We start from the raw sequence: 15,514 nt of genomic DNA on the forward strand, positions 1-15,514 counted from the left end.
CTTCAGCCAGGGATCTGTACTGGGGTCTCAGACACCCTCATCCCAGCCTTCAGCCAGGGATCTGGACTGGGGTCTCAGACTCCCTCACCCCAGCCTTCAGCCAGGGATCTGGACTGGGGTCTCAGACACCCTCACCCCAGCCTTCAGCCAGTGATCTGTACTGGGGTCTCAGACACCCTCACCCCAGCCTTCAGCCAGGGATCTGTACTGGGTTCCCAGATACCCTCACACCAGCCTTCAGCAGGGATCTGGACTGGGGTCTCAGACACCCTCACCCCAGCCAGGGATCTGTACTGGGGTCTCAGACACCCTCACCCCAGCCTTCAGCCAGGGATCTGGACTGGGGCCTCAGGCACCCTCACCCCAGCCTTCAGCCAGGGATCTGTACTGGGGCCTCAGACACCCTCACCCCAGCCTTCAGCCAGGGATCTATACTGGGGTCTCAGACACCCTCACCCCAGCCAGGGATCTGTACTGGGGTCTCAGACACCCTCACCCCAGCCTTCAGCCAGGGATCTGTACTGGGGTCTCAGACACCCTCACCCCAGCCTTCAGCCAGGGATCTGTACTGGGGTCTCAGACACCCTCACCCCAGCCTTCAGCCAGGGATCTGTACTGGGGTCTCAGACACTCTCACCCCAGCCTTCAGCCAGGGATCTATACTGGGGTCTCAGACACCCTAACCCCAACCTTCAGCCAGGGATCTGTACTGGGGTCTCAGACACCCTCACCCCAGCCTTCAGCCAGGGATCTGGACTGGGGCCTCAGGCACCCTCACCCCAGCCAGGGATCTGTACTGGGGCCTCAGACACCCTCACCCCAGCCTTCAGCCAGGGATCTATACTGGGGTCTCAGACACCCTCACCCCAGCCAGGGATCTGTACTGGGGTCTCAGACACCCTCACCCCAGCCTTCAGCCCGGGATCTGTACTGGGGTCTCAGACACCCTCACCCCGGCCAGGGATCTGTACTGGGGTCTCAGACACCCTCACCCCAGCCTTCAGCCAGGGATCTGTACTGGGGTCTCAGACACCCTCACCCCAGCCTTCAGCCAGGGATCTGGACTGGGGTCTCAGACACCCTCACCCCAGCCTTCAGCCAGGGATCTGGACTGGGGTCTCAGACACCCTCACCCCGGCCTTCAGCCAGGGATCTGTACTGGGGTCTCAGACACCCTCACCCCAGCCAGGGATCTGTACTGGGGTCTCAGACACCCTCACCCCAGCCTTCAGCCAGGGATCTGTACTGGGGTCTCAGACACCCTCACCCCAGCCTTCAGCCAGGGATCTGTACTGGGGTCTCAGACACCCTCACCCCAGCCTTCAGCCAGGGATCTGTACTGGGGTCTCAGACACCCTCACCCCAGCCTTCAGCCAGGGATCTATACTGGGGTCTCAGACACCCTCACCCCAACCTTCAGCCAGGGATCTGTACTGGGGTCTCAGACACCCTCACCCCAGCCTTCAGCCAGGGATCTGTACTTGGGTCTCAGACACTCACTACATTTCTGAACAAGTTGGGTAAAAGACTATTTTTAATATAAATTTAGAATACCCAATTCTTTTTTTTCCAATTAAGGGGCACTTTAGCATATCCAAATCATCTACCTTGCACATCATTTTTGGGTTACGGGGGTGAGACCCACGCAGACACGGGAAGAATGGGCAAGCTTTACACAGACAGTGACCGGAGGCCGTGACTGAACCCAGGTCCTTGGTGCCATGAGGCAGCAGTGCTAACCACTGTGCCACCGTGCTACCCTGGATGAAAGACTAAAGACCATATTTCTAAGTTTGCTGATCAGACTACGAGGGCCTAAAAATAAGTAATGGAGGTGGGATAAGAAGCGGCCGCATGGTGGCGCAGTGTTAGCACTGCTGCGTACGGCAGTGAGGACCCGGGTTCGATCCCGACCCTGGGTCACTGTCCGTGTGCAGTTTCCCCATTCTCCCCATGTCTGCGTGGGTCTCACCCCCACAACCCAAAGATGTGCAGGGCAGGTGGATTGGCCACGCTAAATTTCCCCTTAATTGGACAAAAAGAATTAGATAAATTGAAAAACAGAAAGTAGATGGGATCAGAAGCTGGGAGAAAGTTACAAAGGGGCATTGTTGCAGGTTAAGGGAATGGACCAATCTTTAGTGGACGGAATTCCAATCTGAATGCTGGGAAACGAGGCGCGGATAAGCAGAAAAAGTTAAGCATCCAAATCTGCTCAACAGATAGAAAAATAATGTCACAAGATAATGGATTGTTGGCCTTTACCTGGAGGGAACTGGATTACAAATAGGTTGACCTTGTGTTTCAGTGATAGAGATCTGGTTCCACCCATCTGGAGGCTGTGCTCAGTCCCAGGCATCACAACACAGGAAGAATATATATTGGCCTTGGAAGGTGCAGCACAGATTCATGGGAATGTTTCAATTAAAAATCCAGACTCACTGAAGAAGAGGCGTCAATCTCTCCTACAGTGCAGAAGGCCATTCGGCCCACTGAGTCTGTACCGGCCCTTGGAAAGAACACCGTACTTCAGCCCACGCTGCCACCCTATCCCTGTAACCCAACCTAACCCTTTGGACTCTAAGGATCAATTTATCATGGCCAATCACCTAACCTGCACATCTTTGGACTGTGGGAGGAAACTGGAGCACCCGGAGGAAACCCACGTAGACACGGGGAGAAACTGCTAACTGCACACAGACAGTCACCCGAGGCCCTGTAGCTGTGCGGCAGCAGTGCTAACCACCATGCCGCCCTCCATACCTCCCTCGCTGTGCTTCTCTCTCTTTCCTGTCTGTCTCTCCAGCTCTCTGTATCTCTCTATCCCGGTCTCTTCCACTATCTCTGCTTCTCCTACTCCATACCTGTATTGCAGTAAAATGCTGCAGTAAAGTCAGAGTTCTCACCAATGATTTAAACGTTTGAACGAACGACACTCTATTAGAGCAGGCAGGAATCTTTAGCTCCTCACTTTCACTTCCTGGTTCTGACGAGATTTCTGTGGTCGGGAACAATAAATTCCACCCCTCCCACACAGGAGCCACCACCATAAAACCCTCAAAAACAAACTTAAAGATAGAAAGAAAACCTCCTGAGGGACATCACAGGTGGGCAATATCAGACAAAACAAAATGTTTACCAAGCCAAAGGAGGAGGTAAGAGCAGAATCTGGATCAGTGAAGTGGGTTTAACACCCAGCTCTCCCTCAACATCACTTCTCTTGACCCTCTCCACTGACTCCAAAATCCTCACACTGGGTGTCTGACACCCAATTGGAAAAATAAATAATAATACTCAATAGGGTAAGTATCTGGGGAAGTTCAAAATTAGTGGACATATTTTTTAGAGCTTCCTCTTAAAACAAGATGTGGAGATGCCGACGTTGGACTGGGGTGAGCACAGTAAAAAGTCTTACAACACCAGGTTAAAGTCCAACAGATTTGTTTCCAATCACTACCTTTCGGAGCGCAGCTCCTTCCTCAGGTGAAAGAAGAGGTGAATTCCACAACCACATATATAGACAAAGTCAATGATGCAAAGTGATACTTTGAATTAGAGACTTTGCAGGTAATTAAGTCTTTATAGGTCCAGACGGTGCAACTGGAGAGAAGGATAATCACAGGTTAAAGAGGTGTGAATTGTCTCAAGCCAGGACAGTTGGTAGAATTTTGCAAGCCCAGGCCAGATGGCGGGAGGTGAATGTAATGCAACATGAATCCAGGGTCCCAGTTGAGGCCGTACCCGTGTGCGGAAACTGGCTATTACTTTCTGATCGGCGATTCTGCGTTGTCGCGCATCCTGAAAGCCGCCTTGGAGAACACTTACCCGGAGATCAGAGGCTGAATGCCCTTGACTGCTGAAGTGTTCCCCGACTGGAAGGGAACATTCCTGCCTGGTGATTGTCGCGCAATGTCCGTTCATCTGCTGTCACAGTGTCTGCATGGTCACAACCTCTGCACGACGTGTCAGATCATCGACATGGATACCACCATTACACGTGCGAACACCACCCACCAGGTACACGGTACATTCTTGTGCGACTCGGCCAACGTTACCTACCTCATACGCTGCAGGAAAGGATGTCCCGAGGCGTGGTACATTGGCAAAACCATCGAAAAAGTCTCTATAACCGGTGTGACTGCCTTGGTGTCTCAGCAGGCTGGATGAACAAGTGAATCCCTTCGCACACACAGAGCAGGTGAATTAATCTCTCCATTGTGAACTCGCTGATGTCTCAGCAAGTTGGATAAATCACTGAATCCCTTCCCACACATGCAGATGAAAGGCCTCTCCCCATTGTGAATGCGCTTGTGTGTCTGTAAGTGGGATGACTGAGTGAATCCTTTCCCACACTCAGTGCAGGTGAATGGCTTCTCCCCAGTGTGAACTCGCTGGTGTCTCTGTAGGTTGGATGAATCACCAAATCCTTTCCCACATACTGGGCAGGTGAATGGCTTCTCCCCGGTGTGAATTCTCTGATGTCTCAGTAGATCGTACGACATTTTAAATCTCTTTGTGCAGTGACAGCAGCTGAATGGTCTCTCCTCAGTGTGAATGTCTACCTGATGGTCCATCAGTGCAGGGTTTAGAAAGCAGCTCCCACAATCAGAGCATTTAAAATGTGTCTTATTGCTTTGGGTGCCTTGTTGTTGCAACAGACTAGACGACTGAGTGAATCCCTTTCCACACACGGAGCAGGTGAATGGTCTCTCCCCAGTGTGAATGTGTCGGTGTCTCACCAGGCTTGATAACTGAGTGAATCCCTTCCCACACTCCGAGCAGGTGAATGGTCTCTCCCCGGTATGAATGTGTTGGTGTTTCAGCAGGAGGGATGAGTGAATGAATTCCTTCCCGCACTCGGAGCAGGTGAACAACCCCTCACCTGTGTGGAATCTCTGGTGATTCCGCAAGGCGGATGATCGAGCGAATCCCTTCCCACACTCAGGGCAGGAGAACGGCCTCTCCCCAGTGTGAACCCGCTGGTGTGTCAGCAGGTTGTATGAATCACTGAATCCCTTCCCACACTCAGGGCAGGAGAACGGCCTCTCCCCAGTGTGAAGTCGCTGGTGCCTTTGCAGGGTTGATGAATCAATGAATCCTTTCCCACACACTGAGCAGGAGAACGGCCTCTCTCCGCTGTGACTGCGCCGATGGGTTTCCAGCTCACAGGGAGCACGGAATCCCTTCCCACAGTCCCCACATTTCCACGGTTTCTCCATATCGGTGGCTGTGTCTCCAGGTTGGACCATCGGTTGAAGCCTCGTCACATGTGAGGTCTCTCCCCGCTGTGAATGGTGTGATGATTTTGAGGCTGTGTAACTGGTTGAAGCTCTTTCCAGTCAGTACATTGGAACACTCACTCGGGTGTGGGTGTATCTCGGTGCTTTTCCAGTCACACTGATGTTTGTTACCCTCAGACAGAACAGACAAACATTTTTCATTCTGGATGCAAAAGCCGATGATATTCATGTCCTGATGAATCGAGTAGCTGTCAGATCTTGTCAGGATGTTTGGTTTGAGATTTCTGTCTGCAAATCCTCACTTCTAATATCCTGTGAAAGGAATTTACAAAATTAATTTGTGAGAACAGATAGAAATGCAGAACAGACAATTATAGTTTCTGTGGAACATTCTTCCCTCCCTCAATCTTCAAAATCTGCAAATCTCCAGACCATACGGTTTCCCTCGCTTCCCCCCTGCAATATATACACTCGCAATTCTCCTGAAGGTGCTGATTCAAGCTGATGGACAGATTCATGCTGACTACCTCCTGTCCTGGACTCAGAGATCACAGGAAATGGGATCAACGGTAGGGCACTTGCTCCATCAGGACTGCTTTGCCATTCAATAAGATTATGGGTGACAAGTTTGCCCCTTTGTCGTCCCTTTTCACCCCACCAGCCTCCGCTTTCAAAGGATAATTATCTGCAATTTCTGCCAAATCCAGCACGATGCCAGCATGAAACAGATCTACTCACCACCCCAGTCAGCATTATGCAGGAACCGCTACCTCTGTGACACCCTGGTTCACTCCTCCATCTCCCTCAACCCCTACTGCATTTCCTTCAATGCATTCGCAGAAGGTGCAATACCCACCCCATTACTTCCTCCCTGTCCAAGTTTCCAAACTCTCCTTTCAGCTGAAGCAGCGTTTCATTGCAGCTCCTTCAATTTAATCGACTGCATGCGCTGCTCCCCAATGTGGTCTCCTCTACACTGGGGAGACTAAATACTGACTGGTTGACCGGTTTGCGAAACACCTTCGCTCAATCCACAACCTTTCTGTCAGTTGCCATTTTAACTCACCATCTTGCCTTGGCCTGCTGCAATTCTCCAGCTGTGCCCAATACAAACTGGAGGACCAACACTTCATCTTCGAATTCGGCGCATTCCAGCATTCTGGACTCTACATTTAGGTGAATAAATTTAAACTGTGAACCTTCCCTCTGAAAGAGGCCCACTCCCCCCGCCCTATTCCCCCATCCAAGATTTGAACACCAAAAGCAACGAAGCATGGCCAATCCACCTAACCTCCACATCTTTGGACTGTGCGAGGAAACCGGAGCACCCGGAGGAAACCTACACAGATACGGGACAACGTTCAAACTCCGCACAGTCACTTGAGCCGGAATTGAATCCACATCCCTGGTGCTGTGGTTAGCACTGCTGCCTCACATGTGCAATAAATGCCACTGAGGCAAATTCCTGCAACTCGAGATAAAATATGTCCCTGTCTGGCCGCGGGGGGGGGGGGGGGGGCAATCTGGATCTCCGGGGGTCGTTCCCTGCGCATGGCCCACCTGCACTTACCCTCAATAAAGATGGCGCCCGCACATGCGCCCTCCTTCAGGGTGCCCCAAATAACGATGGCGCCCGCGCATGCGCCCTGTTGTATATCGCCCAGTTTCAGAATGGCGGCTATCGATCCGGGCCTTTCACCGGAACTGCGAATGCAACCCGCTCGGTGCAAACGGGGTACCGAGAGTTTCATATTCGGGCTTCGGAGCCTCTATTCAGTGTTTATAAAGCCTTCCAACCTAGGCGCCAGCTCCACCGCTCCCTCCTTACCGGGTGATTTCTCAATTTAAATCACTGCTGATTTCAACCCAACTTCCACCTTCAGTAACCAGACTGCGCATGCTTTGCATCAAAATGTCCGGCTGATTGACGGAAGATCGCGACCAATAGAAAGAAGGGGCGGGGCTGGCAGACCGAGCGGGAGTGGCTGATCTTCAAACCAATCAGACTGAATGAAGGGCGGGGCTAAATTCGGATCTCCCTCATTGGCTGAAACTCTGCATCATTTTGAAGCTGATTTGTCTCAAATTCCAGAAGAAAAAACTGGACCTTCCTGTTTGTGACTTTAAACAGATGAAACCCTGTGGGTGTGGAGCAAACATTTCAACATTTGTTACTGAATTGTGGAAATCTGAAACAATTCACAAACAATTCAAGGCTGAGTGTCATAATATACATCTATGTATATAATGGAGTGCAGACAGGCCGTGATTGACACACAGGATGACCAGTAAGCACACAGAACACAACAGCCAATCACCAGACAGGGCACAACCACTACAAAGCCAGAGGGCACCAGTTTTCCCACTCTCTCCGGATCTAGCCTCTGAGACAGTTAGTGAGCTAGCCAGTGCAAACACCATGTGGTAGTCAGTAAGTCTGATCAGGCTAGCATCAGGTCTCCAGTCAAGTCAGCATAGTGTCAACCCATAGTTGAACATGTAAAATAGTTAGATGTTAAATAAAATCGTGTTGCATCTCATCAAGTGTTCGAAGTCTGTCTCTCGCTACACTGCATCAAATGCAGTCCACGTAGAACCAGCCTGCCCAACACACCACTGAGTTAAAGAATTAACTGGGTAGGCAGCACATGTCACAGGGAAAGCCCCTGGTTTCAATAAATAAACTGGCATGGCGATGGTGGCTGTGACGAGTAAACCAGAAAGGCAAATTCTGCAACTCGAGATAAAATATGTCCCTGTCAGAGACTTGGTTTACTAGATTGCTCTGCAGTTCCAGGATCAAATCCCGCCATTGCAGATGGAAAAACCTGGAGTTAAATAATTTCAGAACTGGTCCCTGTGATAGCTGATATCCCATTGCTAACTGTTGGCAAGACCGATGTACTTAAAATGGAGGCCAAAACTTGAATTATGCACACATGGAATTTGTGAACTAAGGATAATAGTGAGGAAGGGAAAGCAGCAGACACTTCATGTTGTTCCAAGACAAGTGGGGTCTGGCTGTGTCGATGTCAGGTTTTATAGGGCACGTGAATACATAGCCTGTAGCTTCACCCTGGATGGAAAATCTGTGAATGGTTCCATTCAAATCACTCGATTGGAGAATCAAAGAACTAATAATAATCTTTATTATTGTCAGAGTAGGCTTACATTAACACTGCAATGAAGTTACTGTGAAAATCCCCTAGTTGTCACACTCCGGCGCCTTTTTGTGTACACTGAGGGAGAATTCAGAATGTCCAATTCACGTAACAGCATGTATTTTGGGACTTATGGGAGGAAACCATAACACCCGGAGGAAACCCACGCAGATACTGGGAGAATGTGCAGACTTCACACAGGCAGTGACCCAAGTCGGGAATCAAACCTCGGTCCCTGGTGCTGTGAATCAACAGTGCTAACCGCTGTGCTACTGTGCCTAACATTGAGAGAGGAAGGTTTGTGTTATAACTGATGAGAAGCAGCTGCTGCACTCAGACACGCACATACACAGACCCATTCTATTTATCATACACATCGAAAGAGAGAAAATAGGAGCAGGAGAAATCCATTCGGTCCATCGAGCCTGCTCCACCATTCAATATGATGATGGCCAAACATCTAACTCAGTCGCTTTGTTCCTGTATCCTTTGATCCCTTTAGCCACAGGAGCTATATCTAATTCCTTTTTGAAAAGATACAATGTTCTGGCCTCAACTGCTTCCTGTGGTAGGGAATTCCACACGCTTACCACTCTATGGGTGAAGAAATTTCGAAATATCTCCTCATTTCAGTCCAAAAAGGTTTACCCTGTATTCTTAGACTACGACCTCTGGTTCTGGACACCGAGGCCATCACAAACATTCTTCCTGCGATTACCTAGTCTACTTCTGTTAGAATTATATAAATTTCTGTGACATCCCACCTCATTCTTCAAAATTCAATCCTAGCCGACTCAATCTCTCCTCATAGTCAGTCCCACCATCCCAGAAATAAGTCTAGTAAATCTTTGCTGCACTCACTTCAAAGAATCACAGAATAATGTAGCAGAGAAGAGTCCTTTGGCCCATCGAGACTGCCCCAATACGTGCAAACACCTGACCTGTCTACCTAATTCCATTTGCCAGCACTTGGCCCATAGTCTTGAATGTTATGACGGGCCAAGTGCTCATCCAGGCACTTCATAAAGGATGCGAGGCAACCCACCTCTACCACCCTCCCAGGTAGTACATTTCAGACCATCACCACCCTCTGAATAAAAAAGATTTTCCTCAAGACCCCCTTAAAATCACATCAGAGCAAGAACATCCTTCCTCAGATAAGGAGACCAAAATTGCACACAGCATTCCAGGTGTGGCCTCACCTGGGTCATGTAGAACTACAGCAAGACATCTCTGCTCCTGGGCACAAATCCTCTCGCTATGAAGGCCAACATACAATTTGCCTTCATTGCTGTCAGCTACACCTGCAGGCTTACCTTCAGCGACTGGTGTATGAGGACACCCAGGTCTCGTTGCTCATTCTCTTCTCTCAATTTATAGCCAGAGATAATAATCTGCTTTCCTGTTTTCTGCTACCAAAGTGGATAACCTCACATTTATCCACATTAAACTGCATCTGCCATCCACGTGCCCGCTCACCTGTTTATTCCTCCTCTGTTTAATTTAAATGAGTTAGCACCTATCATAAAATGACACATAATATAACCACCATAGTCATTTTTAATCTGGAAACTTAAAGCTGCCCTTTCACTCTCAGTCAGGGACAGATCCCAGTTTTACACCAATCTCAGATTTAACAGCACATTTCCAGCATTCACCATTGTTCTTCCTGACTCTGAACACAGTTGTAAAGGAGCTTCTGTGCCGTGTCTAGTAGCTCTGAACCATGGTAGAGAGAGGTTGGGACACATTTCTTACACACCTCAGGATTAACCCACACGGGGACTTTGCTGCCAGTGACGAGAGATGAGAGAGACCAAAGTGCTGTTTGTCCCTCTCAGTGTGAAACTGAAGGACTGTGTCCAGGGTGAAGGTCTATTCCTGCCGTGTGATCCTCCCCCAGACTGTCCTTTCTGAGCGACAGACAAATGATGTTAAACACTCAGGTGGGAAAGATAAAAATCTACAACAATATTTTTAAAACAAAGCTGATTTATTTGATATTTATCCAGAATATTAAATTCCAGCCAAGTTTCAGGGATTATTAACATTCGCAAAATCAAACAGCAACTGTCAGAATGACCATGGTTCATTCCTGGGTGTGGTTAACAGCAGCAATTTTTTTTCTTTTAAAAAAGTTTTTCCAATTAAGGGGCAATTTAGCGTGACCAATCCATCTACTCTGCACATCTTTGGGTTGTGGGGGTGAGACCTACGCCAGCCTGGGGAGAACGTGCATACTCCACATCGACCCTGACCCAGGGCCGGGATCAAACCTGGGTCTGGGGCGCCGTGAGGCAGTAGTGCTAACCACTGCACCTCCATAGCAACAGCAATAACAGAGAATACAACCTCTGTAATCACTGGGAATTCGCTGGCGTGTCAATAGGTGAAAAGACTCAGTGAATCCCTTCCCACACATGGAGCAGGTGAACAGCCTTTCAACAGTGTGAATGTTGTGTGTCAGTAGACAAGTTTTGCTTTTAAACCCCTGCTCACGCTCAGAATTTTGAAAGGTGTGAATAAGTTGATGTGTATTGAGGTGGGATTACTGAACAAATCCCTTCCCGCACGTGGAACAGGTGAATGGTCTCTCCCCAGAGTGAGTGAACTGCTGGACATGGAGTTCACCTGAACCCAGTCCCACAGAGATCCTGAACCCAGTCCCACAGAGATCCTGAACCCAGTCCCACAGAGAGATCCTGAGCCCAGTCCCACAGAGATCCTGAACCCAGACCCACAGTGATCCTGAACCCAGTCCCACAGAGAGATCCTGAACCCAGTCCCACAGTGAGATCCTGAACCCAGTCCCACAGAGCGATCCTGAACCCAGTCCCACAGAGAGATCCTGAACCCAGTCCCACGAGAGTTCCTGAACCCAGTCCCACAGAGAGATCCTGAACCCAGTCTCACAGAGAGATCCTGAACCCAGTCCCACAGAGATCCTGAACCCAGTCTCACAGAGATCCTGAACCCAGTCCCACAGAGAGATCCTGAACCTAGTCTCACAGAGATCCTGAACCCAGTCCCACAGAGATCCTGAACCCAGTCCCAGAGAGATCCTGACCCCAGTCCAACAGAGAGATCCTGAACCCAGTCCCACAGAGATCCTGAGCCCAGTCCCACAGAGAGATCCTGAACCCAGTCCCACAGAGAGATCCTGAACCCAGTCCCACAGAGATCCTGAACCCAGTCCCACAGAGAGATTCTGAACCCAGTCCCACAGAGAGATCCTGAACCCAGTCCACAGAGAGATCCTGACCCAGTCCCACAGAGAGATCCTGAACCCAGTCCCACAGAGATCCTGAACCCAGTCCCACAGAGAGATCCTGAACCCAGTCCCACAGAGACCCTGAACCCAGTCCCACAGAGAGATCCTGAACCCAGTCCCACAGAGAGATCCTGAACCCAGTCCCACAGAGAGATCCTGAACCCAGTCCCACAGAGAGATCCTGAACCCAGTCCCACAGAGATCCTGAACCCAGTCCCACAGAGAGATCCTGAACCCAGTCCCACAGAGAGATCCTGAACCCAGTCCCACAGAGACCCTGAGCCCAGTCCCACAGAGATCCTGAACCCAGTCCCACAGAGAGATCCTGAACCCAGTCCCACAGAGAGATCCTGAACCCAGTCCCACAGAGAGATCCTGAACCAGTCCACAGAGATCCTGAACCAGTCCCACAGAGAGATCCTGAACCCAGTCCCACAGAGATCCTGAACCCAGTCCCACAGTGATCCTGAACCCAGTCCCACAGAGAGATCCCGAACCCAGTCCCACAGTGAGATCCTGAACCCAGTCCCACAGAGAGATCCTGAACCCAGTCCCACAGAGATCCTGAACCCAGTCCCACAGAGAGATCCTGAACCCAGTCCCACAGTGATCCTGAACCCAGTCCCACAGAGAGATCCTGAACCCAGTCCCACAGAGATCCTGAACCCAGTCCCACAGAGAGATCCTGAACCCAGTCCCATAGAGAGATCCTGAACCCAGTCCCACAAAGAGACCCTGAGCCCAGTCCCACAGAGAGATCCTGAACCCAGTCCCACAGAGATCCTGAACCCAGTCCCACAGAGTGTTCCTGAACCCAGTCCCACAGAGAGATCCTGAACCCAGTCCCACAGAGAGATCCTGACCCCAGTCCCACAGAGATCCTGAACCCCAGTCCCACAGAGAGATCCCGAACCCAGTCCCCACAGAGATCCTGAACCCAGTCCCACAGAGAGATCCTGAACCCAGTCCCACAGAGAGAATCTGAAACAACCCCCCAGTCCCACAGAGAGATCCTGACCCATCCCCAGAGAGATCCTGAACCCAGTCCCACAGAGATCCTGAACCCGTCCCACAGAGAGATCCTGAACCCAGTCCCACAGAGAGATCCTGAACCCAGTCCCACAGAGAGATCCTGAACCCAGTCCCACAGAGAGATCCTGAACCAGTCCCACAGAGAGATCCTGAACCCAGTCCCACAGAGATCCTAACCCGTCCCACAGAGAGATCCTGAACCCAGTCCCACAGAGAGCCTGAACCCAGTCCACAGAGAGATCCTGAACCCGTCCCACAGAGAGATCCTGAACCCAGTCCCACATAGATCCTGAACCCAGTCCCACAGAGAGATCCTGAACCCAGTCCCCACAGAGAGATCCTGAACCCAGTCCCACAGAGATCCTGAACCCAGTCCCACAGAGAGATCCTCAACCCAGTCCCACAGAGAAATCCTGAACCCAGTCCCACAGAGAGATCCTGAACCCAGTCCCACAGAGAGATCCTGAACCCAGTCCCACAGAGAGATCCTGAACCCAGTCCCACAGAGAGATCCTGAACCCAGTCCCACAGAGAGATCCTGAACCCAGTCCCACAGAGAGATCCTGAACCCAGTCCCACAGAGAGATCCTGAACCCAGTCCCACAGAGATCCTGAACCCAGTCCCACAGAGAGATCCTGAACCCAGTCCCACAGAGAGATCCTGAACCCAGTCCCACAGAGAGATCCTGAACCCAGTCCCACAGAGAGATCCTGAACCCAGTCCCACAGAGATCCTGAACCCAGTCCCACAAGAGATCCTGAACCCAGTCCCACAGAGAGATCCTGAACCCAGTCCCACAGAGAGATCCTGAACCCAGTCCCACAGAGAGATCCTGAACCCAGTCCCACAGAGAGATCCTGAACCCAGTCCCACAGAGAGATCCTGAACCCAGTCCCACAGAGGATCCTGAACCCAGTCCCACAGAGAGATCCTGAACCCAGTCCCACAGAGAGATCCTGAACCCAGTCCCACAGAGATCCTGAACCCAGTCCCACAGAGAGATCCTGAACCCAGTCCCACAGAGAGATCCTGAACCCAGTCCCACAGAGATCCTGAACCCAGTCCCACAGAGAGATCCTGAACCCAGTCCCACAGAGAGATCCTGAACCCAGTCCCACAGAGAGATCCTGAACCCAGTCCCACAGAGAGATCCTGAACCCAGTCCCACAGAGTGATCCTGAACCCAGTCCCACAGAGAGATCCTGAACCCAGTCCCACAGAGAGATCCTGAACCCAGTCCCACAGAGAGATCCTGAACCCAGTCCCACAGAGATCCTGAACCCAGTCCCACAGAGAGATCCTGAACCCAGTCCCACAGTGAGATCCTGAACCCAGTCCCACAGAGATCATGAACCCAGTCCCACAGAGAGATCCTGAACCCAGTCCCACAGAGAGATCCTGAACCCAGTCCCACAGAGATCCTGAACCCAGTCCCACAGAGAGATCCTGAACCCAGTCCCACAGAGAGATCCTGAACCCAGTCCCACAGAGAGATCCTGAACCCAGTCCCACAGAGAGATCCTGAACCCAGTCCCACAGAGAGATCCTGAACCCAGTCCCACAGAGAGATCCTGAACCCAGTCCCACAGAGAGATCCTGAACCCAGTCCCACAGAGAGATCCTGAACCCAGTCCCACAGAGAGATCCTGAACCCAGTCCCACAGAGAGATCCTGAACCCAGTCCCACAGAGATCCTGAACCCAGTCCCACAGAGAGATCCTGAACCCAGTCCCACAGAGAGATCCTGACCCAGTCCCACAGAGATCCTGAACCCAGTCCCACAGAGAGACCCTGAACCAGTCCCACAGAGATCCTGAACCCAGTCCCACAGAGAGATCCTGAACCCAGTCCCACAGAGAGATCCTGACCCAGTCCCACAGAGAGATCCTGAACCCAGTCCCACAGAGAGATCCTGAACCCAGTCCCACAGAGAGATCCTGAACCCAGTCCCACAGAGATCCTGAACCCAGTCCCACAGATGATCCTGACCCAGTCCCACAGAGAGATCCTGAACCCAGTCCCACAGAGATCCTGAACCCAGTCCCACAGAGATCCTGAACCCAGTCCCACAGAGATCCTGAACCCAGTCACACAGAGAGATCCTGAACCCAGTCCCACAGAGAGATCCTGAACCCAGTCCCACAGAGAGATCCTGAACCCAGTCCCACAGAGATCCTGAACCCAGTCCCACAGAGAGATCCTGAACCCAGTCCACAGAGAGATCCTGAACCCAGTCCCACAGAGAGATCCTGAACCCAGTCCCACAGAGAGATCCTGAACCCAGTCCCACAGAGATCCTGAACCCAGTCCCACAGAGAGATCCTGAACCCAGTCCCACAGAGATCCTGAACCCAGTCCCACAGAGAGATCCTGAACCCAGTCCCACAGAGAGATCCTGAACCCAGTCCCACAGAGAGATCCTGAACCCAGTCCCACAGAGAGATCCTGAACCCAGTCCCACAGAGAGATCCTGAACCCAGTCCCACAGAGAGATCCTGAACCCAGTCCGACAGAGATCCTGAACCCAGTCCCACAGAGAGATCCTGAACCCAGTCCCACAGAGAGATCCTGAACCCAGTCCCACAGAGATCCTGAACCCAGTCCCACAGAGATCCTGAACCCAGTCCCACAGAGATCCTGAACCCAGTCCCACAGAGAGATCCTGAACCCAGTCCCACAGAGATCCTGAACCCAGTCCCACAGAGAGATCCTGAACCCAGTCCCACAGAGAGATCCTGAACCCAGTCCCACAGAGAGATCCTGAACCCAGTCCCACAGAGAGATCCTGAACCCAGTCCCACAGAGTGAT

General features: G+C 51.3%; 1 protein-coding gene across 11 annotated transcripts in view; it reads right to left on the reverse strand.

The window, feature by feature from the left end:
* Positions 1 to 15,514, reverse strand: part of LOC119960553 (zinc finger protein 239-like) — a 47,198-nt gene that overhangs the window by 14,062 nt on the left and 17,622 nt on the right. For 2 of the 11 annotated variants that reach the window (XR_005459447.1, XM_038788200.1), the window contains exons 1-3: positions 7,069 to 7,133; positions 6,307 to 6,406; positions 4,060 to 5,552 (exon numbers count right to left, since the gene is read on the reverse strand). Coding sequence is in view for 1 of the 11 variants with exons in the window: in XM_038788207.1 (XP_038644135.1) it covers positions 4,152 to 5,249 (1,098 nt within the window). In the remaining 10 variants the exon portion in view is untranslated. Of the gene's footprint in view, positions 1 to 3,457; positions 3,893 to 3,980; positions 5,553 to 6,306; positions 6,407 to 6,810; positions 7,134 to 15,514 lie in introns of those variants that run through there. The other 9 variants (XR_005459446.1, XM_038788199.1, XM_038788202.1 and 6 more) reach the window with 8 other exon arrangements.

This window comes from Scyliorhinus canicula, unplaced genomic scaffold (genome assembly GCF_902713615.1).
Source record: "Scyliorhinus canicula unplaced genomic scaffold, sScyCan1.1, whole genome shotgun sequence".
Classification (NCBI taxonomy): domain Eukaryota; kingdom Metazoa; phylum Chordata; class Chondrichthyes; order Carcharhiniformes; family Scyliorhinidae; genus Scyliorhinus; species Scyliorhinus canicula.